This window comes from Pteropus medius, unplaced genomic scaffold, assembly GCF_902729225.1.
Source record: "Pteropus medius unplaced genomic scaffold, Ma_sr-lr_union100, whole genome shotgun sequence".
Lineage (NCBI taxonomy): Eukaryota > Metazoa > Chordata > Mammalia > Chiroptera > Pteropodidae > Pteropus > Pteropus medius.
This window is the reverse complement of record NW_024352784.1, coordinates 4753777-4777930: the sequence shown is the minus strand read 5'-3', so window position 1 is coordinate 4777930 and position 24154 is coordinate 4753777. Positions and strand designations below refer to the sequence as shown.

The window sequence follows — 24154 nt, the reverse complement described above, 5'->3', positions numbered from 1 at the left end:
GGCCCAAGAGGCAGAGCAGGAGCAGTGCAAGGAGCCAGAGGCCGATTTCTGCTTCTTACGAAGGCAACTTTCTAAAGGTTGGGAATGGCCCTTGAGCTCCTCAGCTCTAGAGCTGTGGGTCCGGGGGCTGCACTCCAGCCCACCGCCAGCACTGAGAAAATTCTGCCTTGTGTGTGACCTCCCCCTACAAGTGTACTGCTTTCAGTGCTCTGGGATTCTGTGAGTATAAAAGTCTATTCGAGATGATAATGTCCATCTTGCTGAGACCTTACCATGATTATCATAATAATAGCATTCAACTAAGTGTTGAGAACTAGACTAAGTAAGCATTTTACAAGCGTTTTCCAATTTAGTTATCCAAACAACAATGTTAATGAGATAAGTGATGTGCAGAGAAGATAGTCAATGAATGTTGGTCCCTTTCTCCATATTTCAATCTTATTTAATTCAGCAAGCCTTTGTAGACACTTCACTTGTGCTGGGTCTCCCAGTTTTTTCCTAAAGGAACTCAGATATTCTTTAGGTAATGGACAGTTTTTCTATTGGAATGGTAGCATCATCCTTTCTGGGTGGCAAAAATCACCAGGTGCCTGAGTGGAGGAGGGTTGGCAGAAATAGGGCAAGAGGCAGAAGGGTGGGGCCAGCAGCTGCAAGCTGGACTGGGAACCCTGACCCATGGCTTGTTGGTGAGCAGATGAGAGGTGAAGGCAGGTGAGTCCTAGAGAGAGCCCAAAAGCCTGGGCAAATGGTTGGCTGTAGAAGGTAAGAGGTTGGGGCTTCAAGAAAGCAGGTTTGCAGGAAAGGTATCTAATCCACATAAGGAAACAATTTCAATCACTCTTAGAAGCACTCGTCTACATATTGACATATGCAGATTACAAAAATAATCAACCGATGTGCAGTCACACACACAATAATCAATTGACTGCAATCACAGTAGCACCTATGACTGTTTTTAAGGATATTTAATCCATTTCCCATTTAAGAAAAAAAAGTGCAGCTCGCTGCCCGTGTTAATTTAACATCCCATGTTGGAATGCTACGTTTTCTAGGATTTGACATTTTCAGCAATTAAGAATTACTATATTTTGTAAATGGAAGTACTACTACTAAAAACAGAATGCAATAAATAAAACGATGTCATTTGTTTCCAAAGACTATTGATATACTAGAGCAATGCGAAAATATTAAATGCGAGATATTTCATGGCAAACTTTGGGGATAAAGTTAGGACTGTAATCCGTGAGTTATCTCGGGGTAAATGCTGCAGCTGCAAGCACCACTGGCGAGTCTTCTCGAGGCAATGGAAATGGGTTAAAAGTCAGTTTTCTAACCTTTTATTAGGCAGCACTTTGTTTTCCCAATTCAAGCACTTCTCATCATGGGGCATAGTATAATATGAAAATAAAAAAGCTACTGTGAGTGGCTTTATTCAAAAGGTAGGTGAGAGAGAGAATAAGGGAACAGCAGAGGGTAAGAGAGTCGAGAGTACAGAGGTGTAGTAAATAAATAAACAAAGTGAGACAAGAGGAAGCAAGTGTGATTATAAGGGCAGAAGGAGCTCTGGACTGTAAATCTGAAGACTTGGGCTTTCATCGCTGCTTGGTGACTGACTTGCTATGTGACCTCAGAGGTGTAATTTGTCTTCTCTGGGCCTCAGACTATTCATCTAATTGTAATAACTAAATTTATACCACAATTTAAATTTATAAAGCACTTATACTGTTTAAGATTCAGAGCAGGACAGTGACATGCCCAAAGTCGCACAGTAAGTGAGTGGTCAAGCAGAGATTCAGACTCATTTAGACATTCTGGCCCCCTGACTGGAGGAGCATGTCCAGCAAATTCACTTTTGCCTGAGTGGTCCAGATGACATCCTTCGTAGAACCAGAAAAAAGGAGGGATGAGGCATGGTCTTTGGGCTGGAGCCTCCTGGAACTGACAAAGCCCTGTTTGATTTGCCAGGCCCGGACATGTTCTGCCTTTTCCACGGGAAGAAATACTCCCCCGGCGAGAGCTGGCACCCCTACTTGGAGCCACAGGGCCTGATGTACTGCCTGCGCTGCACTTGCTCTGAGGTACGTTCCTCTAGCCACCCTGCCACCTACGTCAGGTATCTCTGGGAGAAGTCGCTCTAGGGGAAAGGGAGGACAGCCTGACTCTAGAGGTCAGAGGCACTCCAGAATCAGGCCTTCTAGAATTATGCTCTTCTAACTACAGCTGAGGGACTTGGGCCATGCCACTTCACAACCGAGTACTCAATACCTACTACCACTGCTGTGCACCTCTCAGAGATGAGTCACGCAGTGGATCGGTGACTGGGCTGGCTGGGGACTTGAGTCTCCCATCTCTCATTCCAGCCTTCCTTAAACCTCTGCTGGTACCAGCCTCCCTACCTCCCGCGCAGCAGACGACAGAGCCTTTCTGACCTGGCCTCCCATTCCTTCCTTTCCTCGTACTATTTCTCCCAGGCCTCTCTTGCCGCCCTGCCTTAGTGTGCATTCCCCCAATTCCACTGGTCCAAAGAGTTGTTCTTCAAGGCTTTGGCCTAAGGCTACCTCCACTAGTAGGCTTACTCAATCTCTCACCTGCAAGTATTTCCTTCTTCTGGGATCCCATGTAAGTTTCTCCGTCCCTTTCTCCTGACTGCTGTTGCCAGGTATAATAGTTATCGGTGTTTGCCAGTTACTGCGCCTCCTAGGTAGGTGGAGCCCAAGAGCAGGTCTTCCTGGGGGCTGCCTCACACCCGGTTCTGTGTCCTGCTGAAGGCTGAACAAACTGGGGCAGAGACTATGTCTTTTTGTCCTCTGTCTCCTGCCACTCTACCCCCAGCCCAGCATCCCCTGCAGGGCCTTGCACAATCAACTAGGTGAAATCAATAAGACCCCCATATGATTCAGAATTCTTAGGCCAGGTGTGAGGTTGGAGGGTGGGCAAGAGAGAAGAGATTTGAGAGGCTTGAAATACCCTTGGCTTTAGCTCAGCTGCCAGAGGCCCAGCCTGGTTGTCATGATATCCTCAGCTCTCTCTAGGTGCTGGTACCTGCAGAGAGAGGGTACCTATCTTTCAATTGGAGCCAGGGCCTTGGGCCCTCTCTTTCCCTACACAAAGCCAAGAGAAGAGTGCAGAAAGCCAGTAAGAGTTTCCCTTATTACAACAGTCCTCAGCTCAGGGTGGGAGCAGAGAAGAGCTTCTGAGGGGACACTGGGAGGTAGAGTGGTCAGGGCCAGCGCCTCTCCTGACTCTGACCACTGGGCTCTCTGTCCTCCTGGGAACTTTCCCTCTGATTCCCCACTGCTTCCACCGTGTTGGCCCCAGGTAGAATTCTGATGCCAACGGGGGCACAACCCTCATGACTGCCTCCCCTTCCTTAGCACATCTGAGACCAATCAGCTTTTCAAAAAGAACTTAATGAAATATAGTCAAAGAACAGGAAGGAAACCATAACAGAAAAATTCCAGACATAGCATGTGATCCAGTTGACAAAGTCCAAGTTTTGTGATCTACTGGAGCTAATCCCTTCTCTGTCCCCAGAGTTCACACATACAGTTTCCTCAGCCCAAAGGGCTATAGCCAATAACCTGATACCCCACAAATACACCCTGAACACTCCACTTCTTTCACCATCACTGCTCCCCCTAATCTAAGCCACCTTCATCTCTCACCTGGATGCTACTTGAGCCTCCCAACAGGTCACCCTGCCCCTTCTTGCACAGCAAGGATTTTTTCTGAACATAAAACTCATCATGTCATTCCAGAAGCTTTTACAACTCTCCAAACGATTTTTTTTTTTTTTTACCTAAAGTAAAATTCAAATTCCCTGCTGTGCTCTATACGATCTGGCTTCTGCCTTGTTCTCCAGCCTCATTTCCTACCTGTGTCGACATACTTGTTCCTCCACCTGGAATGTTCTTTCCTTGGATCTTCTCGTAAATGGTTCCTTCTCATCCTGCACTTCATAATGGAAACGTTACCTTCTTATAAGGCTTTCTCTGACTGCTGTTTCTAAAATAGTCTAACTCTGTTAAATCAATCACATTACCTTGTTTGATTATTATCATAAATTAAACATCTAAAATGATCGAGTTCCTACTTGTTTATTTTTTGTGCTCTGTTTCCCCCTGCTAGTGTGTAAACTCTCTGAGAGCAGACACCTTGTCAGTCTCACTCCCTGCTATGTCCCTGGCACTCAGTAGTCATACAGTTAATATCGACTGAATACATGAGTCCCCGCCCAGTCCACCAGAGGCAGCTTAGCATCGTGGAAAGTACGCAGCCCTGGAGGTAGTGCTTACCTGCTGTGTTGTCTTAGGCAACTTAACCTCTCAGAGGCTCTTTTCTCATTTTGAAAGTGTGAATAATAGTATCTACTCCTAGTATTGAGAAGATAAAGTGAAATAATACATTTCTATATTACATAAAGTCCCTACCAAGTAGCCACTCAATGCATGGCAGTTATGGCTAACCCCTAGCCTGTCTCCATCTTATTTCCTACTGTATGTCACTGATCCTCTCCATCCCTTGGTTCCTTCGAGGCCAGAATCAAGAGAGATTCTAACTCTTCAGGCCTCACGGTTCCTCTCACTCCGCCCTATTTTCATATGTGAGGGCCTCAGTTTAGAAGGCCCCTCTTGGAGCTCCGCCCAGTACTGTGGACTCTATGATGCTCTGTAGCACTGATTAATCCTTATGATCATTTCTGGCCATCTTGGGAAGCAGCGACTCCAGAGGGACTAGGGCCTGGTCCAGGGTTTTCCATGGGGCAAAAGGCCACCTCTGGGAGAAATGCTGTGGGCACTGATGTGGGCAAGGAGGCTGGAAACAAACTTGCCACCTTCAAAGTATGAACAAAGCTGCCTCCATTCCTCTAAGAGAGAAATCATTTATCCTTCCCCTCCTTGTTGTTATTCATTCACTCAAACTTTAGCAGGCACTAACTTGGAGCCAGGCCCTATGCTGATGATTCAGAGATGAATAGAATGAGGCTTGGTCCTTGTTCTTGGGAATTTGTAGTGGAAAGATGAGACAGAGGTCAATAGTTCGTTACAACACAGTGCACTGACCTCTATGGCAGAGGAGATGTGAGGTGTGGGAAGCCTAGGATGGACTGACAAACCGCCCGGGGAGCTGGGAAAACTGCCAAAAGCGGTGGTAGCTTCTCTCTCTCCAACTCCTCATCTCTGTGTGTGTTTCTCTGTTCCCTTCTCTTTCATTTGCTGTACTTGGAAAAGTGTAAGAACTTCAGGCTCCTCTGTCTCTGGTGCCAACTCCAGAGATTTTGTGCAGGGTCACCCAAACCTCCCAGAGATTTAAGGAGTAGATCACGAAACCCTGTTTTCTCCACATCAGGTCTCTAGTTCCCATCCCTGTCACTTGCCCTCATGTGTCACAGTACTCTCTTAGCCGTGAAGCTTAGGCCCAGAGATCAAAGAACAAAGCCTTGGAATTAAAATAACACAGTCAAGAGTCAAGATCAATGTCAAAATAATTCAATGTTTTTACTTGTATGTCTCAAACACCATGAAGGGGATACAAAATCTGCACAAACCCATGCATACTGTGCCCCACTCAGTGGCGGGGGAGGGTCATGGATGCGTGAGTCACGCAAGTGAACAAGGGAAGAAGGGAGACTGGACACATGAGTTTATTGTTTTTATCCCATCACAGGCTTAAAATGAGTGCAGCATCCCACAGTTGGGATGGGGATTTTGGGGGAGGACAGGTTCAGGTGGGAGGCAATGGCTCTTTGGAACCAGGACTGACCCCTGTGTCCTCTTCAGAGTGCCCATGTGAACTGTTACCGCCTCCACTGCCCACCTGTCCACTGTCCCCAGCCTGTGACCGAGCCACAGCAGTGCTGTCCTCGGTGTGTGGGTAAGTAACCTTGTTCTTCCCCCTGTGACAACTGACTCTTCTCCCCTTGTGACAACTGACTCTTCTCCCACTCCTGATGCAGGCCTCTGGCAGAAGGAGGCCCCTGGAATGAGAAGGGCAGTCTCTAGCCATCGGAGGTGTCGATGCAAAGGCTCTCAGGGGAAAAAACATCCTGGATCCCCAAGGAGGTCTGGAGTAGCAGCAAATGTCTCATTTTTAAGTAGCCATGCTTGGCAGAAGGAGAGAGAAAATGTGGAGAGTAGCTGAAGGAATTGGGGCATGCTTGGCCTATTGATGGCACACTCAGGCTCCAGTCTCCCTCTGGCTGGCTGTAGCCATAGGGAATGGACATGCCTGTGTAAGCGGAAATGAGTGAGCTGGGACTGGGAGGGCTTGTAGAGAGACCCCAGGATTTCCATCCTGGGGCTAGGAATGGTTGAAGGAGCTGGAGCACATGTACTCTGAGATTCCTCCCAGTGCAGAGTTTCAGGGGCTCTGTGTGTCCTGATGCTAAATGTCTAAGATTCAATGATTTTAAGACACTAAGAGCCTCTAAGACTAGGATTCTTGGAAGTAGAGGTGAGAGAGAGAGGGGTGGAGAGGTGGTTTGAGAAGAAACTGGCATAACCAAGTGTCCAATAAGAGGCAGCCAGCAGGACAACTTAGAAGAGTTGGAGGGGTGGAGGTGGAAGGATCTTGAGAGAAGAATCATTGTTTAGAAGCATCAAGAAGGCAATGAAGGGAAGCTCCAGATTATAGCCTCAGCCTCTAGGCTTTGGAATTGGGGTTCTCCTGGTGAGCTAGGGACCTGTGCATGCAGAGTGGGTATAGAGGGGCTTATTTTCCAAGTGGGACCCCAGTAGCATCTGATCATGGCTCTGCCTTGGGTCACAGAGATTCCTGGATCAGGATTCCTTCAAGGAGCAGGAGTTCTGAACTTCGCCCTGCCCAGTGCCGGATGGGGTGTGGGCATCATGCCTTCTCCCTGTCTGAGGCTGACCTCAGGAGTCCTGGCGGCTCCTTGCTGACTGTGCCTTGGCCCAGGCCCCTTCTTCCTCACATGCTCCTCTCTCCTTCTGTCTTTTCTGGCCCTGCCCCTTCACCTGCCTGGCTCTACATTTTCTTCATAACTCAGCTCAGCCATCAGCCCCTCCAGGAAGCCTTCCCAGAGCCCACTCCCAGAAAATAGCTGAGTAAGCAGCTCCTCCTCCGTGCCTCAGTCCTCACCGTGTGACGGCGTCACAGCTTATGACATGTCTCTCTACCAATTAGATTTTGACTTTTTTTCAGTTGGAGTTGACATTCCATATTACTTTATATTAGTCTCCGGTGTACGGCATAGTGGTTTGACATTTATATAATTTATGAAGCGATCCCGGCAATTAGTCCAATACCCACCTGGCACTATAGATAGTTATTACAATATTATTGACTATATTCCCCATGCTGTACTTACATCCCCATGACTATTTTGTAACTACCAATTTGTACTTCTTAATCCATTCACTGTTTTCACCCAGCCCCTCAACCCCCATCCCATCTGGCAATCACCATTTTGTTCTCTGTATCTATGAGTCTGTTTCTGTTTTGTTTTTTTAGTTTATTTTGTTCTTTAGATTCCACATGTAAGTGATATCATGTGGTATTTATCTTTCTCTGACTGACTTATTTCACTTAGGATAATACCCTCTAGGTCCATTCATGTCGTTGCATAGATCGTGAATTTCTTGGTGGGAGGGACTGATCTTGTTTGGCACTCCATTCCCAATGCCTAGCATGGTGCCAGTACAGAGAAGGTGTTTAGTAAAGGCGTCTTGAAAGAATGAGTGGGTTCTCTCAGGACCGGAGGCTTAGAGACTTACCCCTCTACCCAGCAGGATGAGGACTAGATAATTGGCAGGTAATGAGGAGGAGGGTTCTGGCAGCCAGTGAATGACAGGAGCTTACCCTAAGCACAGGGACAGCCTAGGTCATCTCAGCTGATTCCACTAGGATGTCACTCCAAGAGGGACTCTGTTCTGTTTGCTACTGTGTCCCCAGCACCTGGAGCAGTGCCTGGCACTAGGAGGTGCTCCAGGGATGCTCCCTGAATACTGAGTAAACTAACGCAGGTCCCCACCGAGTGGGGCTCAGTGGAGCTGAAGCTTCTGGTCTTGCCTTCTTGCTCTGGTCAGGACCAGCTCAGATACTGAGGTATGAAAGGCCATTGTGAGGAGCCATGGGAGGGAGTGACATAGTTGGTTGTAGGTGTCAGGGAGACATCTTCTTGGTTAGCTGATATGGGGACTGGCTGGGAATGCTGAAGCCAAAGCCTGGTTTAAATGCCACGACGGGGTGAAATGCAAAATCTTTAGCAAGTGTCACATGGTGAGGCTTAATTAATTCTTAATTAAAGCTCTTAGATCCACATGAAACCTTACTTTCTTCTTTCTCTTGCCCCTCTCCACCTGCAGAACCTCATACCCCCTCTGGGCTCCGGGCCCCCCCAAAGTCCTGCCAGCACAACGGGACCATGTACCAACATGGAGAGATTTTCAGTGCCCATGAGTTGTTCCCTTCCCGCCTGCCCAACCAGTGTGTCCTCTGCAGCTGTACCGTAAGACCTCTCCCTTCCCTTTAGCCCAGGCCAGTGGTCTGAGCCTGCAAAACATGGTGGTGTGTACGGCAGGGTGGGGGTGGGGAATTGTTCTCCCTATTCAAAGCAAAGTGAGAGCAAAGTGGGGTTTGGAACAGTCTGCCCTTCTCAGGGCTTCTGCACTCTCTGAGCTGCCTGTTACAGCATCAGTCACCTCACAATGACATTTGCCCATTTCTGTTTTCCCGGTAGACTCTGCACTCCTGGAGGGGAGGGGACATACCCAATTATTTTCTGTATCCACTGCTGGTCCCAGCCCAGGGCCTGGCACACAGAGGATGTCTGTAATGATTGTTGAATGAATGACTGAATTAGTGAATGAATGAATGAATGAGCGAATGATCAGTTATCCATCCTAGGGCACAGAGACAGGGCCAGACTGTAGCAAATGAAATTTAATTTGAAGTTGCATAAACTTCCCCTTGCTGGGGTCAGAGTTGGGCCTAGGGACAGGCAGGGCTGACTCTGCAGTACTATCAGGGCACAAGAGACTGAAGTCAAACAAAGCCTGATTTGGAAACTCTTCACCCTCCTCCTCAGGGCGGTCCTAGGTGTGGCCTTTTTACAGGTTTATAGGTGGCTTTCAGCATGTTATTCTTACCCTTGGGTTTAGCTCCTTATCTGTACATTGGCAGGAGTTTCTTCTGCTGTCCCAGTTTCCTTACTACCTGATCACTAAACTTCTCTGGGCCTCAGTTCCTCTGCGTGTAGCGAGTCTGACCAGGTGATGTCCAATGTCCTCTCTGTCTAAAATAATCATCAGATTTAGCAGTCATGTGAGGGGAGAAGTCCTAGACTAGGTGTCAGATACCACGTTTGAGCTCCAGCTCTGCCAAGGCTCCCTCTGTGTGGCCTTGAGCGAGTCACTTCTCTTAGGCCTGTCTCTCCAACTGGTCGGTGAGAGCATCCCATCAGTTTGACGCTCTGAACCTTAAAATCTCAGTGCTGCAGAGCAAACAACTTACAGATGACAAGTCAACCTAGAGAGCGATCTTAGATCCACATGAAACCTTAGTTGAAACCAGGTCTAAGTAGAAACCAGGTCTAAGCTTCTTGCAGTGGTCTAGTCCATTATACCTACTAGGTGCATGGAAATGCCTTGTGTTTGTATACAACATCCCAGTGACCCTAGGAGAAGGATATCAGATGAGGAAACTGAAGCTCAGAGCAGGTAAGCAACTTGCCTGCGGTCACATAGCTGGTTAAATGGGAGAGCTAGAATTCAGATCCAGGGTCACATAACTCCAAACCCCATGGTCCTTTCCCTGCTTCGTGCTGCTTTCTGTAAAGGCAAAAGGGCCTGGATTAGAAGGGGGCTGAGGGGAGAGACAGAAATGATGGTAGTGGGATGGTGAGAGCATTCTTATGGTTCCTTGTTCTTTCCCCCTGAGTACTTGGGTCTCCCCTTCCTTCTCATCCCTGGTTACATGGGTCTGGCTTGACTCCTGGCCTCATCTGAAGGATCAGAATCCTTATTTTTGACTCATTGAAAAAGGAATAGGGAAAGGACTCGAGGTAATATCACTTCCACCAAGGTACAGTGTGCCTTACAGTTTAAAAAGGGTTTTCACAGTCATTCCCTCACTTGATCTTCACAGCCCAGGTGGGAGTGCCCCCATTTCCCAGAGGAGGAAACTGAGACCCAGACAAGAGAAGTGACTCAGCAAAGGTCATCTGGCCCCTTGATTCCCAGAAGGCCCTTTCCCCTGCAGGCTTGCCTCTCTAGGCTGTGTCCTAAAGTTGGGGACCTAGGGTTTTCAGTAAGAGCAAGATGAGCCCAAGGTGTTCCCCACCTATTCCCCTTTCCTATGCTGGGCCACCTGTTCCAGGCCAAGGGAGGACATTGATTTCAGTAGGAAAAACCTAAAGACTAGGCTCTAGTCCATTCCACCTGGCTGTGTCTCTGACTTCAGGCAGCCCAGGTTCCTCTGCAGGCTCTCCCCATCTGTCAGATGGGAAGATCCCACTTCATCTCGTGGCTGGGAGAGCCTGTGAAGCCTGTCAGAAGCTGAAGGATGACTGTTACCTTAGGGCCTGGAGTGGGAATGGGGAGGGTACAGAGGATTCCTCCTCTGAGCTGGCTGGGTCTCGCCCAGGATGCTCCGCTGCTCCTTCCCTCCCCCACCTCAGGGGAGACCTCAGGAATATATGCCTCAAGGGCAGGGGACTCTCCTAGCCCCAAGGCTAGGCCTCATCAGTGCTCCTTTCTCAGCTCCTGTTTGTTGTCTGTTAGGAGGGCCAGATCTACTGTGGCCTCTTGACCTGCCCAGAACCAGGCTGCCCTGCACCCCTCCCGCTGCCCGCCGCCTGCTGCCAGGCCTGCAAAGGTGAGTCTATCCCTGGATCTGGCAGTGCTCACTCACCCCACCCCAGGGGCCCAGCCATGGACTCTCAGAGCTGGGGGAACCTCGGGGGACACCAAGCATGTAGCAGACCACTCCTTTGAGGTAGCTTAGCCTGCTCTTTCCTCCAGAAAACTAAGCCCGTGGCAAAGGCTGACGTGCATTTTTATTGCAATTCCAGGGAGCAGGAAGGAGGGTAAGGGGGAGTTAAGCAGGGAAGGAAGGGGAAGCAACACAAGAATGTATTGGGGAACTGCCTCTGCTTGCTATCAAGTGTGACCTATTGCTCTAAGTCATCTGCTTCCCAGAAAAGTGTGGGGATAATAGAGGAAGGGTAAGAATTTGTCCACGAGCCAGCAACTTCCATTGGTCAAAGGTTCACCCAAGGGTGGGAATGCCCTCATGGTCCCCCCTTGTATGTGCACACATGGGTGCTAGGTCTTCCTGGGAGCAGAAGGAAGGAATGGGATGGAATAAGAAGTGGGGGGCAGGAGACATGACAGGAGGTGTGGGCATGAGGGCAGGTGCTCGCAGGCTGAGCCTGAGGGAAGTCGGTTAGAGCCCATGTGGAGAGGGCACTGCTGCAGTGTCTGTAACATGTAGTTGAGGTCCCCATGATTAGATGAAGCTGAGGGGATCCGAAGAGGCACAGGAGAGGGTTCTGTACAGGCAGGGACCACATCTCCTCCTGTCTTCCTCATAGCAGAGCTGGGCATAGGCCTGGGCTCAGAGCATGCGTGTTAAACAGAATCCAGGTAGAATCTCTGTATAGGACGGAGATAGGCCAACACATCGGCTAGTGAAAGACAAACAGCCTAAGCAGAAGTACGCAGATGGTCGAACTGTTCCCTACTGGCTGGGGTAGTCCAGGAAAGCTTCCTGGAGGAGGCAGGACTAGGGGAGGGGAGTGCACCCCAGTAGAATGCTTCCCTGGATGTTGGTGTTGTGGAAAGGCACGGGACCAGGAGCCAGGTGACTCCAGTTTAGTCCTGGTTCTTCCAGCTATTTCCTGCAGATTCCTTCTCCTCTCTGGGCCTCAGCTATGCCAAAATACACTGAGAGGTTGGCCTCAGTGATTCCTAATCAGCAGTATAATTCCAGTGTTCTTGGTCTTTGAACCAAGAATGCTTGGAGGGAGCCAAACTGTATGTGAGGCAGGGGCTTGGGAGAGAGAGGTCTCCTCCAGGCATTACAAAGTCCCAGGGCTCCAACAGGCCTTGTGTCCTGGTGCCTCATGGGGTGGAAGATGGAGGTGTCCTAGGGTGTCCCAGCTGGAGGGGCAGAGGGGCTGGGCGGTGGGGGGCAGGTGGTACCCAGGAGCGTAATGTGTAGACCAAGGCCTTGTGATTTCAAGAGTGACTGCCTGGGGGACTACAACTAAGCAAGCTGCAGGGATGGGATTCTGGGCCATCCATGATGCATGCTTAACTAGATGCTGTGCCCCAGCCGAGCCAGTTAGTCCTCATGGTGACCAGGAAGTTAATGTGGAAACTGAGGCAGCAACCCAAGGGTGAAGAGAGGCTATGATGAGAAGTGGGGATAAGTCCCCACTGGAGGAAAGGAACCTACTGGAGCAGGGGGGCTGCAGAAGTGGTACTAGGCCTTGGAGGGGCAGAGCCTAGAGGTGGAGGCCTGCAGGGCTCCAGCCAGCAAGGCTGAGGAGGCAGAGGCTGACCCAACTTCCCTTTGGGTTTTCAGATGGGTCAAGTGAGAAATCAGCTGAAGAGGACACCACACAGCCACACCATGGGGTGGTGAGTGCACAGCTTTACTGATGAGCTGGTTAGAGGAGGTGAGGTGGGCTGGTATCCAGGGCCTAACTCTCCATGACTGTAGAGCAGACAATACTAGTTATTGTCTTCATTTCTCATTGGTCACCTGCGTCAGCTCCTTTACCCCACCATGTCCAGCTTCTCTCTCTAGCCTCCCATTATGGCTCCCATTGTGACCAATGGGCCAGGAGGGGCCTGGGAAAAAGCACCACACAGGTAGGAGCAGGCCCCAAACTTACTGATTTCCCTCCTAGGAAACTCTTTGACACTGTTATATCCAGAGCCTGTGTCTGTGTTTATTCAGGCCACCTCTGGGCAGCATGTTCCCCTGAGAGTGGCCTCTGACTAGGGTCAGCCTTCCCCACCCAGCTCCTGAGGTACCAGCTCTTCGTCTGGGGACTACCTCTCTGTTCCCCCTACCCCCTGTCTTGGCTCCTCTCATCTTGGTCTAGAGCTAAGATGGGCCAAACTGCCCAGCCCTCTGTGGTTGGAGTGGAAAGAGGTGGGAGAATGGGATCACACAGTGAAACAAGTCCCTATCCTCCATCTGTGCTTTGTCTACAAAGTGAACAACTCCACCTGGGTCACCTGGTCCCTGGGGGACTGGAGGCTAGGCTTCCCTTCCCAGAGAGTCCCCAGGAGTGTGAACCAATATACTCTCCCTTCTCCTCTGCCAACTCATCCTCCTTTCCCAGCCAGGCCGATCAGCTGTGGGGGCCTCTGTGCCCCCGGACCTGAGCCAGGGCATCTCTTCTCCTTCTATTCTTCTCCCTAGGAGGCAATATGTGAAGTAAAGCCCACCCAGGCTTAGTTCCAGGCCCTGAGCAGCTACTTACTGGATGATGTGGGCAAGTCACCATTTGGGGGTTGGGCTCTTCGATTCCTTCTTGCATCTCTTCCACTTGACAAGCATTCTTAGGAGCTTCTTTTGTGCCTGGGCCTACGCTGGGGCCCAAGACACAGTTTCTACTCTGGGAGTTCTTGTGGACTCAGTCCAGCCATCCGAGGACTGACTGAAACTCTATGGGGCAGCAAGGGGCTGTAGAAGAAGGAATGTGACTGACTTGGGGGGCAGCAAAGGGGATGAGAAGCTCTTGCCCCAAGCCAGTCACTTGCTCCTCTCCCATAACCTGAAGTTGCCAGTTCCCAAACTGTGAACCATGAAGCTCCTGCCCCATTACACTGCCCTCACCACACACCCTTTGCTGGCACTGTCAGCCCTTCCAAGACCTGATCTGGAGGGGCAGGGTCTTGAGATCTTGGATCCAGGGGCTCAGGAAAGGAGACCTGAGCTCTGGAGACCCTCTGTCTCTGGTTGGGGCCTTCTCCTACTTTTCCTGCCCCAGGGCATTTGGAGGGTCTGGTGGGATCTTCAGAGGCCTATCCCCTTCTCCCATCACCTAAATCTTCTCAAAGAAGAATTTCCTGACTCTCATCCTCACTAAATTCTCACCTTCTATTTCTTAAATATTAAGTTCTCCAGGTCCTTGATCACTTATGTCTCCCAGATCAAGACCTCAGCGCCCTCTGCCCACCCCAGCCCCAAGGACCCGGCTCTGACAGGCCTGAGAGGGACTTAGTGGAGGCTGCATCTCCAAACCACTATCCTCTGAGAGTTTTCAAAAATCCCTTGTCTGAAAATGTCTTAGACCTCATCCAGATCATCTTTCTGTCCCTAGCCTGTGCCCTCTCTTCACTGGGGAGTCATGCTGGTGTCTACCCTCAGGCTGCTCACTGCGGCCTGTCTCGCTGCTCCTCCACTGGGAGAGGCCCATCAGTGACCTCCATCCTTCCTGCCATTTGCAGAGGCAGTCCCGGGACCCATGTTCAGGGGACGGTGGGAGAAAGAGTGGCCTGAGCACCCCAGCCCCCACCGGGCTCAGCTCCCCTCTGGGCTTCATTCCTCGCCACTTCCAACCGAAGGGGGCAGGCAGCACGACAGTCAAGATTGTCCTGAAGGAGAAACATAAGAAAGGTGGGGACCGGAACCTCTCCAACCAACTCCCGAGGTGGGAAAGGGGGGCCCCGACTACTCCCACCTCCCGTACCTGCACCCCCCTGACTCAGTAGTTCTCCAGTCTCAACTTGGCCGTGAGCTTATAGACTTACAGAACATCAGAACTAAGGTACCCTTAAAGAGCATTGTGTCTAAACCTTCATTTGACAGATGAGAACACTGAGGTTCAGAGTATTCAGTTAGAGACAGAACCAGTCCTGGAATCAGGACTGAGGGTCAGTATAACAATATTTTTTTGAGCATTTGCCATGTCTTTTCCAGGAATCGAGGGGCACAGAACAGATAGATGAAGAATGGTCCCTGTCCTCGAGGGGCCCCAGGCATGTAAATAAATTACGATCATATAAGGAAATGCTGAGGGAAAGTTTTTAACAAAGGAAGGAGGGAGCAGAGCTGGGCTGTGGGAGGACAGTCTGGATGAAGTGGGGAAGGAGGCCACTTGGGCAGCCATGGCAGCACAGTGGGGGAAAGAAGCTTCACTGTAGAGCACCTCGACTGGTGGAGTGGGGGTGGCTGCAGAGGCATCTGTCCCAGCACCTCTTGTGCAGATGGGACACTGAGGCTGAGAAAGGGGGAGGGAACTGCCAGAGCTCACACAGCTAGGTAGTGAAGGACTTGATGTCAGTTCTACTGTCAGGCCATTCCCCTCCTTGCCCCACCAGAAGGGCTCTGAGGACAGGAGGGGACTCTTCATCTTCAGAAAGTCTTTACTTGGCACATCTCAGTCTTGAGAGCTGAGACGGGGGATGTCAGGGATGTGAGACCAATTTTATACCCTGGCCACCACTTTGTAGGCAGTGTGGCTGGGCCAGACTGGTGGAACAGGGCCTCCCCAAGACCCCGCCCTCACCTATTACTGGACTCTGGCAGCAGTCCAAGGCACTGACCCTCCTCCCTTCCTGCCCTCCTCGGCCCAGCCTGTGTGCATGGCGGAAAGACGTACTCCCATGGGGAGGTGTGGCACCCAGCCTTCCGCTCCTTTGGACCCCTGCCCTGCATCCTGTGCACCTGTCAGGACGGCCGCCAAGACTGCCAGCGGGTGATCTGCCCCACTGAGTACCCCTGCCATCACCCCGAGAATGTGGCTGGGAAGTGCTGCAAGATTTGCCCAGGTACAAAGAGATGCTGGGGGCTGGGAAGACGCTAGCTATAGTGAGCCCTGAGTCTCTCTTGTCAGGGCACAGGCACTTGGAACATTTCTGACATGGATGGGGCAGGGACTCAGAGCCACGGGATGCAAGATTTTTAGGTGCACAGGATGTTAGAAGCACAGCAGTGGGAAATTCCAGACTTGTAACATATTACTTATGGAGCCATCTAATGTGGTAGAGACAGATCCCGAGGCTCTCATACATACATAGACTCAAATAATGTTCTGGAATCTATGAGGTCATAACATATTAGGATATCAGAACTTTTAAGAGAAATAGCCAGTGTTTATCGAGCACTTACCATGGGCCAGGTAGGTATTTTGTATGCATGAATTCGTGTAACCCTCACTACAATGGATATGGCAGGTATCTATCTCCATTTACAGAGAGAGAATATAAGTCTAGAAGGGGGTATAGTGTAGAGACTTATCCCAGGTCACACAAATGCAAGCAACGGAGCTGGGGTTTGAACTCTGCTCTTGCTCCAAAGACCATACTCTTGACCTCTGTTGTCTTCCTTCAAGCCTCTCCTTTCAACGAAAATGGGAAAACTGAGACCCAGAGAAGAGAAGAGACTTTCCTAAGTCACACAGCAAAGTCGTAGTGAGTGGAGCTGGAACTAGAACTCAGGCTTCCAGTCTTGCCAGCTGAGTTCTTTCAACAATGTCATGTGACCTTAGAATTAATAAGTGTGCTGAAAGTCAGAGTATCTGAGTGAGAAGCATAGCCTGTGAGGGTCAACAGTAGCTGTTGTGAGGAGCAGGCACGTTCTCAACAGCCTGGAAGGTGGGGTAGGAGGCGCAAGGTGAGGTCGTGCCCTGACCACACCTGGTTTGAGGGCTGGGTTGGCAAAGCTGAAAGGAGAGGAACAGAAAAGAAAAAGAGGAAGGAAACATGCACTGAGAACCTACTAGTGCCAGATGATTCCACGTGTTTCATTTAATCCTCACAGCTCAGTTATTTCACAAATGAGATGACTGAGTGGCTACATTTACCCTGAGTCTCCACCTACCTCACCATTTAACATCAGGAAATTTGAATTTGCAGTAGCTTGCTTACTGACTTATTTACTTACCTAACTTGCTATTCTGAGCTTAGACAAGTTACTTTACCTTTCTCAGTCTCAGATACAGAGTTGATGAAAATGCTTTATGAATTGTAAGTCAAAATCCAAACATAAAGAATAACTATTATTTATCAGAGTGATATGCTATTGGGACAGGGTCAGGGAGGGAGCATGATGGGATGGTGCTTGGAACGCATGAGGAGTGGGGGTTCAACTTGACTCTCTATGAGACTGGCTGAGGCTCACTCCTGGGCTTCTTCACATACACACCTGGTCTTGGGCTCTGTCACCAGACGCTAGTCTATTTCCCCTTAAAAATAATGAGACTGTAACAGCTCTTAGCTGGACATATCTAAGGACTTCATAACTAGTAAGAGTCTAGAAGGAGATGTATGTATAGAGACTTACTCCTTCAGTCCTTAAAAAATAGTCAGAGAATGTTAATACATGGAAAGTTCTGGAGAGTGTCCATGGAATTCCAACATGTCATAGCTTCAGGACTGGATCCAGTTTGGCACTAAACAACATCACCACCATCCCCACCATCTCCATCGTCACCCCAGCAAGCCTCCCCGCATCGTCTTCACCATCACCACTACCTCTTCTGTCGTCACAACCATCATTATCATTACTGCCATGATCACCTTTGCCCCTCTCAAACTTTTTATTCTATGTGTATTCATTAAGAGCTTGGCGCGAGCAACTCAAAAGACTTGGAGGACATGGTTCCTGCCCTTCACCTTGTGGGTCTCTTTTAAAAAGAAAACATACCCGAGCGAAACATTTACAAGGCAATGCAGGGCAGCGTGGGATTAAGGGCATGAGTGGGAGGCATAAACAGGAAGGGTTTTAAAAGCTATGAGTGGAAGAAAACAGGGTGAGCTAAGCCGTTCCAGGTGGGCTGCTTGGAGAAGGTGGAAGGTGAGCTGGGTCCTGAAGGGTGAGAAGTTTTCTGATATGCTAATCAATGGGAAGTGAATGGGGGAGATGCCCCGTCTCTCTTCCCCAGAGACCTCCTTCTCTTCCCGGGGGCACCAGAAGTTTCCCAAGGATCATAGAGACCCTGAGGGGGATGTCAGACCAGTGGCCCCTCTTTTTGAGCCTACCAGGGGGTGAGGAGACAGAGCATTCACAAAAGCTCCTTGTCTCTCTTAGAGGACAAGGCAGACCCTGGCCACAGTGAGATCAGCACCACCAGGTGTCCGAAGGCACCGGGCCGGGTCCTCATCCGCACATCAGTATCCCCAAGCCCAGACAACCTGCGTCGCTTTGCCCTAGAGCGTGAGGCCTCTGAGCAGGTGGACATCTACCTCTGGAAGCTGGTAAAAGGTGAGCATTGGCCTTCTCCCAGCTGGGCATACTTTTGATCTGTCCCCTTTCCTATGCTCCAGGACTCCTGGGAGCCTTGGGGCATTTGGTCGATCAAGTGCCTCTGGCCCAGGAAGACCTGCCGCTGGCTGGCTTACCAGGTTTAAGAGTCCCTAATTCCAAGATAAAGGGAGACAGTGAATCTGTCTGATTTCTCTGAAAGTTCTGATAAGTTCACCCACTCTGAGATGCCAGGGCCTTGAAGTGCTCCCTCTCCTGGGGGGAAGGGGTTGTTGCACCTTGCAAGGAGCCAGGGCAGAGTAATGCCTACCCTGATGAAATAGAGATGTCAGTTGGTGAATTTCAGCATTCTGTGAGGCGAGGTCTTTTCAGGCAAGAGGACCCTCGAAGCATCCTCAGAGTAGGAGGGCCTTAAGGCTAGTCTCAGTCAGTCTTTTCTGTATGGTAGATTCTATCCCTCCAAGGTAAGTTGACATCAGAATGTATTTCTCATTCTGTGAGAAACCCTATTCAACAGGCTGCTCATATCACCAAATGAAAATCAAGAGGAATTTTCATTGATACGGGAATTGCTGACAGTTCTGTTTTCTGGCTCTTCTCGAGACACATAGATCCCCTGAGTAGAATGAAACAAACTTTTTAACCCTTTAAGTGTGAATTAGCTCTAAGGTCGCTTTTCTCTACTGATGGGCTCGGCTGGGGGTGGGGACGGGAGAAGGGACAATAAGAAGGGGTGAGTAAGGGGATAATAAGAATGATAACAATGATAATAACAACCAATGTGTAAAGCACTTTAGAGTTTCCAAAGTGCTTTCATGTTCATTATCTCATTTGATCCTCAGCGATCCTGAGAGTTAGGTATTATTATCCCCATTTTACAGATGAGGAAACTGAGGCTCAGAGAGGTGAAGTACCTGGCTCAAGGCCACACAGCCAGTAAGTGGAGGAGCTAGAGCCCATATCTTGTGACGTCAGACGCGGCTCTTTCCCTGCTCTACTCTTCCCCCTGTCGTAGGAGGAATGGACGAAGAAAGCGGAGCTGTTCAGCCTGGAGAAGAGAAGACTCAGGGAAACAGGACCGCTGGCTTCATGGCTCTGAAGGACTGCCCCAGGCAGAGGGAGCCATTGTGTTCTGACGGGCCGTAGGGGTCAGAACAGCGAGCAGGGGCTTTGCAATCAGACCTGGGTTTGAATCCTGGTTCTGCCACTTCTTAGCTGTGTGGCCTTGGGTAATCACTTGACCTCTCTGGGCCTCAGTTTTCTCTTCTGTTAATTGGGGAGGAGGGTTTCTGGAGGATTCAATGGAATAACATAGGTACAGCCCCTGACCTATAGTAGGTGCTAACAATGTCACTATCCTTCTCATCCCACCTCATCAATCAGTTAGAATTGCAGAGAAGGAGGTCTCAGCCAATGAGAGGAAGGACTTTCTCATACTTAGAGCCTTCCTGTAATGAAGGGAGGGAACAAGCTCCATTCATGGGAGTGTGCAAGCAAGGACTAGTGGGGATTCTGCCAGCAGCTGGGAGTTAGATTCAGTAACTTTATAATTCTTTGTACCTTGAGACTCCATCGGTCCCTGGATAGGTGCTGGCTGCATGTTTGTTTATTCTGGGCTTCTCCTACCCCCACCAGTTGCTGGGACCATAGAGAGTAATAGAACCCAGCCTCTTTCCTTAGGTGACCTGGTTGCAGCGGGAGCTCCCTGGGAGCTGAGCTGATCAGGAAAGGCTTCATGGAAGGTGGGCCTGGGGCTGGACAGGATTTAGAAAGGCAAGAGGGGCACATTGCAAGCAAGGTAGCAGAGACAGCCTTAAAATCTGGCTCGAGAGCTCACACTTATATTATCTGTGTACTGTGATTGGTGTGTAGCATGCACTATGTATAATATGCTACATTTAATCCACATTAGAAAACTGAGGGCTATGTATTGATACCCCGTTTTGCAAATAAGAAAACTGAGTCTGAGAGGTAAAATGACTTGCTCAAAGTCACACAGTTTAAGCAGTAAAGCAAAGACTCAAACCCAGTTCTGACTGGCTCTAGTGCTGCCTCCACAGAGGTGACCTTATGCTTTTAGGGAGGTGCCTGAGGAAGGACAAAGTGTGCCCAGGATGGTACAGAGGGGGACATTGTGACTCAAGGCCAATCTCATTACCACCAGGCCCAGCAGAAAAGAAACAAGATTGAGGGGATTCTTCAACTTCACAGTGTTAGGCCCTATCACGCTATTACTAGCATACCTCCCCTTCCCCATTTCCTGACCCCCTAGGTGGCCTAAATGCCCTGTCCACCTCCAATTACCTCCCTGTGCCTGCCCGTGGAAGTCAAACACTTTCCCACAAACTGATTGTCAGTGGGAAACCCACACTGTTTCCTCAGGCAGAGGAGTGGAACAGCAGGCCTTGAAGGCTGGGAGAGGAAGGGCAGAATTGACTTGGAGACAAAGTGAGTAGGTGGACACTGAAACCTGGGCTAAATGAGGCCACACCACAGTGGGGCAGCCCCAGGTCCCTGAAGCTGAGTAGATAGTTGGCTTAGGGTTAAGGGCCTTTTAGATTCTGGAGTTTCAGAATAGGAAGGACCTCAGGGGTCTCAATTCCTACCCCTACCTAGGAAGTACCCCTTTGGCCTCACTGATAGTCTCTAGCCCCTGAGCGTACATAGCCCCACCTACCTCTAGATAGATGATTGATTTCCAACACTGTGGATGGCTCTGCCCAGAGAAGGTTTGTCTTCACACTAAACCAAGCCTATCCTGTCCCCTGGAACTCACCCACCAGTGCTACCTCTGCCCTAAGCGTCCACAGAGTCCAGCTGCCCTCAGACCTATCATGCCCTTCAAAGGGCAAGAGGGACACAACCATGACCCTCAGGAGCCCAAGAACTAGTCCTTTCAATCACGTTTTATAGGCTACAGTAAGGAGTCCTGCCTGCATCCCTGTCACCTCCTCTCCAATTTGTGTTCTGGGGTGTGTGCAGTGGCAGGCTTGGGACAGAAGGATTCATCCCCATCTTATGCTGTGACATAGCCTGGGGGTTTAGAGTAAGTCTTTCCCACATCCTGGTCCTTGGCATCTGGGCTGGGGATCCCAAGGACAATGATAGACATTCCTGGCCTCCTAGACCTCAGTCTTGGAACCTGTGCTGTACGTACTCTTCTATGGGGTCACACTCAGATTCCCATAAGCAAGGCCAGTTCTTGGTTTCCTTGAGGGTGGTACTGGCCTAGCAGAGACCTTGCTGTCACATCTGTTCTTTCTGGCCACAGACCCTGGTGGTAACAGCTGGTGCAACATAGCCCATGTGCTCAGGGCTTTAGCACCATGTGTGGTACCAGTGGCCAGCTCCCCATGGAATTCAAACATCAGGAGATCCAGCTAATACCTCATCACTCCTCAAGGCCTGGCTTAGACTGGGTACACATATATTTGCTTATCCATCCATCCATCCATCCATCCAGGGATTCATTCATTCATTCATTCATTCATTCTACATGCCTAATGTGGGCCAGGCTCAAGAGGACCCAGACAGGCAAGCCCTTCAGAAGTTCCAAATCTGTTAGGGGAAGCAAGAATAGATACAGTCTTAGCACATTAGAAATAGATACAATCACCAACACAAACCAAGAGCTATGCATAGTTGTAGCTTGCTCATTGGAAGTTATAACTACCTGAGGTGAGAAGTGAAGGAGGGATCAAGAAAAACTCCCAGCTAAGGCTTGGAGGATGAGTAGTTCCCCTGGTGGAGTTCCAGCAGATAGGGTGGCATATGTAAAGGCTTGGCCCCTCAGGGATCTTCAAGTAGTTGGTTAGGGCTGGAGGACAGGCAAGACCACGTAGGGGGTCAGGTGAACTGAGCCCTGCTCTGAAAGAGGGCCTACAACTCTAACACTTAGTGTTCTGGTGTCTGAATAAGCATGCCTATTGATTTTTATCATATGTTCTATGCTCAGCAAATCCATACAAGTCTGGCAGCTTTCCTCCCTTCCTCCCTTCCTCCCTCCTCGCTCCATTCTACACTGTAGATAGGTGAGTGATGTGAGAACAGGATGGAGATGAGGACAGGGGCAGGGCCAGCGGCAAGATGACGGGAGGTTAGGGAAGGGAAATGACAGGGCAACATGTATATTTTCAAATGACCACAGTTAGGATCACAGGTTAGAGGGCGAGTAAAAATGATCAGAAGTCCAGTGCAGTGACCCAAGCAAGACATGATGGGACCTGAATCGGGAGAGCAGCAGTGGGGATAGGAGAACAGACAAAATATGTAGGAAATTTAGTCAGCAGGCTTTGGTGTCTGATCAGAACAGGGGAGGGGAGGAAGGTGACTGGGTTCGTTCCAAGTCTAAGTTCCCTCATTTCCCTGATGTACGGCCCTGCCTTTCCTGCTTATGCCCTTGTCTCTGCCCTCAGGAATCTTCCACTTGATTCAGATCAAGAAAGTCAGGAAGCAAGACTTCCAGAAAGAGGCACAGAACTTCCGGCCACTCACCAGCACCCACGAAGGTGGGACCTTGGGCTGAGGCTGGGGCTTGGGAAGAGAGCCTGGCTAGAGGCCAGGGCCTCTCGGGGAGTTCCAGGCTGCTGGTGCCAGGAGGGGGGGCTGTCAGCCACAGACGTCAGTTCCCGGCACAGGAATCCAGTGGGCGTCTGAGCCAGAGATTTCTCAACTCCGGTGCTTGGGGCTTGGGAGCGGGAGAGTGAAGCAGAGCCTGCTGGATTTGGTCTTGGGGTGGGGGACACAGGGTTGTAGAGGAGGGAGGTCTGAGACCCAAACCCGGGTTTTGCCTCCTTCCTTTTTACTTGGACATTTCCCCTTGAAAGCCTCCTAACCACTTCCTTCTGATGCCCTCAATTTGGTCTATACTAGTACACTGAGGAAGATGGACCCAGGTGGGACCGCAGGTTGGGGGTGGGAAGTTACACATGGGAGTGTCACGAAAAGGTATCAGGAAAACAGCCCAGCCTCCAGTTGTTGGTTTATTGAAGGCGGGGTCAGAACTGATCTAGATATGGAGGTATGATGGGGACGCCCACTTCCTTCTTCCCTGTGGGATCCAAACCTAGGTCTATGCAGTCCTCCTCGCTCTGTTTTTCCCACGCCAGTCATTCTGCCTCTGTGGTGCACACACACCACACCCCACACACACATACCACAGACTTACTTGATGGAAGCAGCTGCTGCCAAAGACACACACACAATAGTCACACACACACCCCTCTACAAAGACACACACAACTCTTCTGCTTTCCTCCATGCAGGTCACTGGAACGTCTTCCTAGCCCAGACCCCGGAGCTGAAGGTTATGACCAGTTCAGACAAAACGACCAAGACCTTATAACAAAGACCTAAATAGTTGCAGATATGAGCTTTATCATTTTTGTTATTATATATTAATAAATAAGTTGCATTATCCCTCAACCCTGCCTTCTGAGTTCATATCCAGTCTCCCTGTGGTCTCCCAATTGATTCCAAGGCAGGCCTGGTTATCCCCATTTTACAGAGCTGGAAACTGACATGCAGCAGGGGAAGAGACTGGACCCTGTCCTCACGGTGGGTTGTTACCAGAGCCAGGGCTAGTTCTCCCAGCCTCTTCGACCAGGCCCTTGTCTGCCCCCATGGCCTGTACTACTTCCGTCCCCAAGCCCCAGCACAGCACTTCTGCTTTTATAGGCAGCTCCCCTACCAGAGCTCTTTGGCACTGAGCATAAAAAGGGAGATTGACTCTAGTTAGCCAGCTGAGGGGGTGAATGTAGCCTCAAAGCACTTTCCCAGCAAATATTCCAGGGATGTTTGCAATTGTCAGCCACACTTTTCAATGAGGAAGCTAAGTTTTGGGAGGAGCAATAATTTGTCTGAAGCTGCAGAGCAGAGTAGTTAGTACAGATTTGGAAGTGGATGCCAGGTCTCTTGCTCCAGGCTAGCACTCCTCTCCCATTCCACCGTGACCAATGTCATAAGTCCA

General features: G+C 49.9%; 1 protein-coding gene across 3 annotated transcripts in view; it reads left to right on the top strand.

Moving 5' to 3' along the window:
• Positions 1-23610, top strand: part of CHRDL2 (chordin like 2) — a 32597-nt gene extending 8987 nt beyond the window's left edge. The window contains exons 2-12 of one of the 3 annotated variants that reach the window (XM_039848042.1): positions 1966-2078; positions 5781-5874; positions 8328-8470; positions 10743-10836; positions 12550-12605; positions 14430-14598; positions 15558-15752; positions 18013-18186; positions 19068-19122; positions 22602-22694; positions 23451-23610. In XM_039848042.1, the coding sequence (XP_039703976.1) occupies positions 1966-2078; positions 5781-5874; positions 8328-8470; positions 10743-10836; positions 12550-12605; positions 14430-14598; positions 15558-15752; positions 18013-18186; positions 19068-19122; positions 22602-22694; positions 23451-23541 (1277 nt within the window). In that variant the 3' untranslated portion in view covers positions 23542-23610. The remainder of the gene's footprint in view (positions 1-1965; positions 2079-5780; positions 5875-8327; positions 8471-10742; positions 10837-12549; positions 12606-14429; positions 14599-15557; positions 15753-18012; positions 18187-19067; positions 19123-22601; positions 22695-23450) is intronic. The other 2 variants (XM_039848043.1, XM_039848044.1) reach the window with 2 other exon arrangements.
• Positions 23611-24154: the final 544 nt, after the last annotated feature.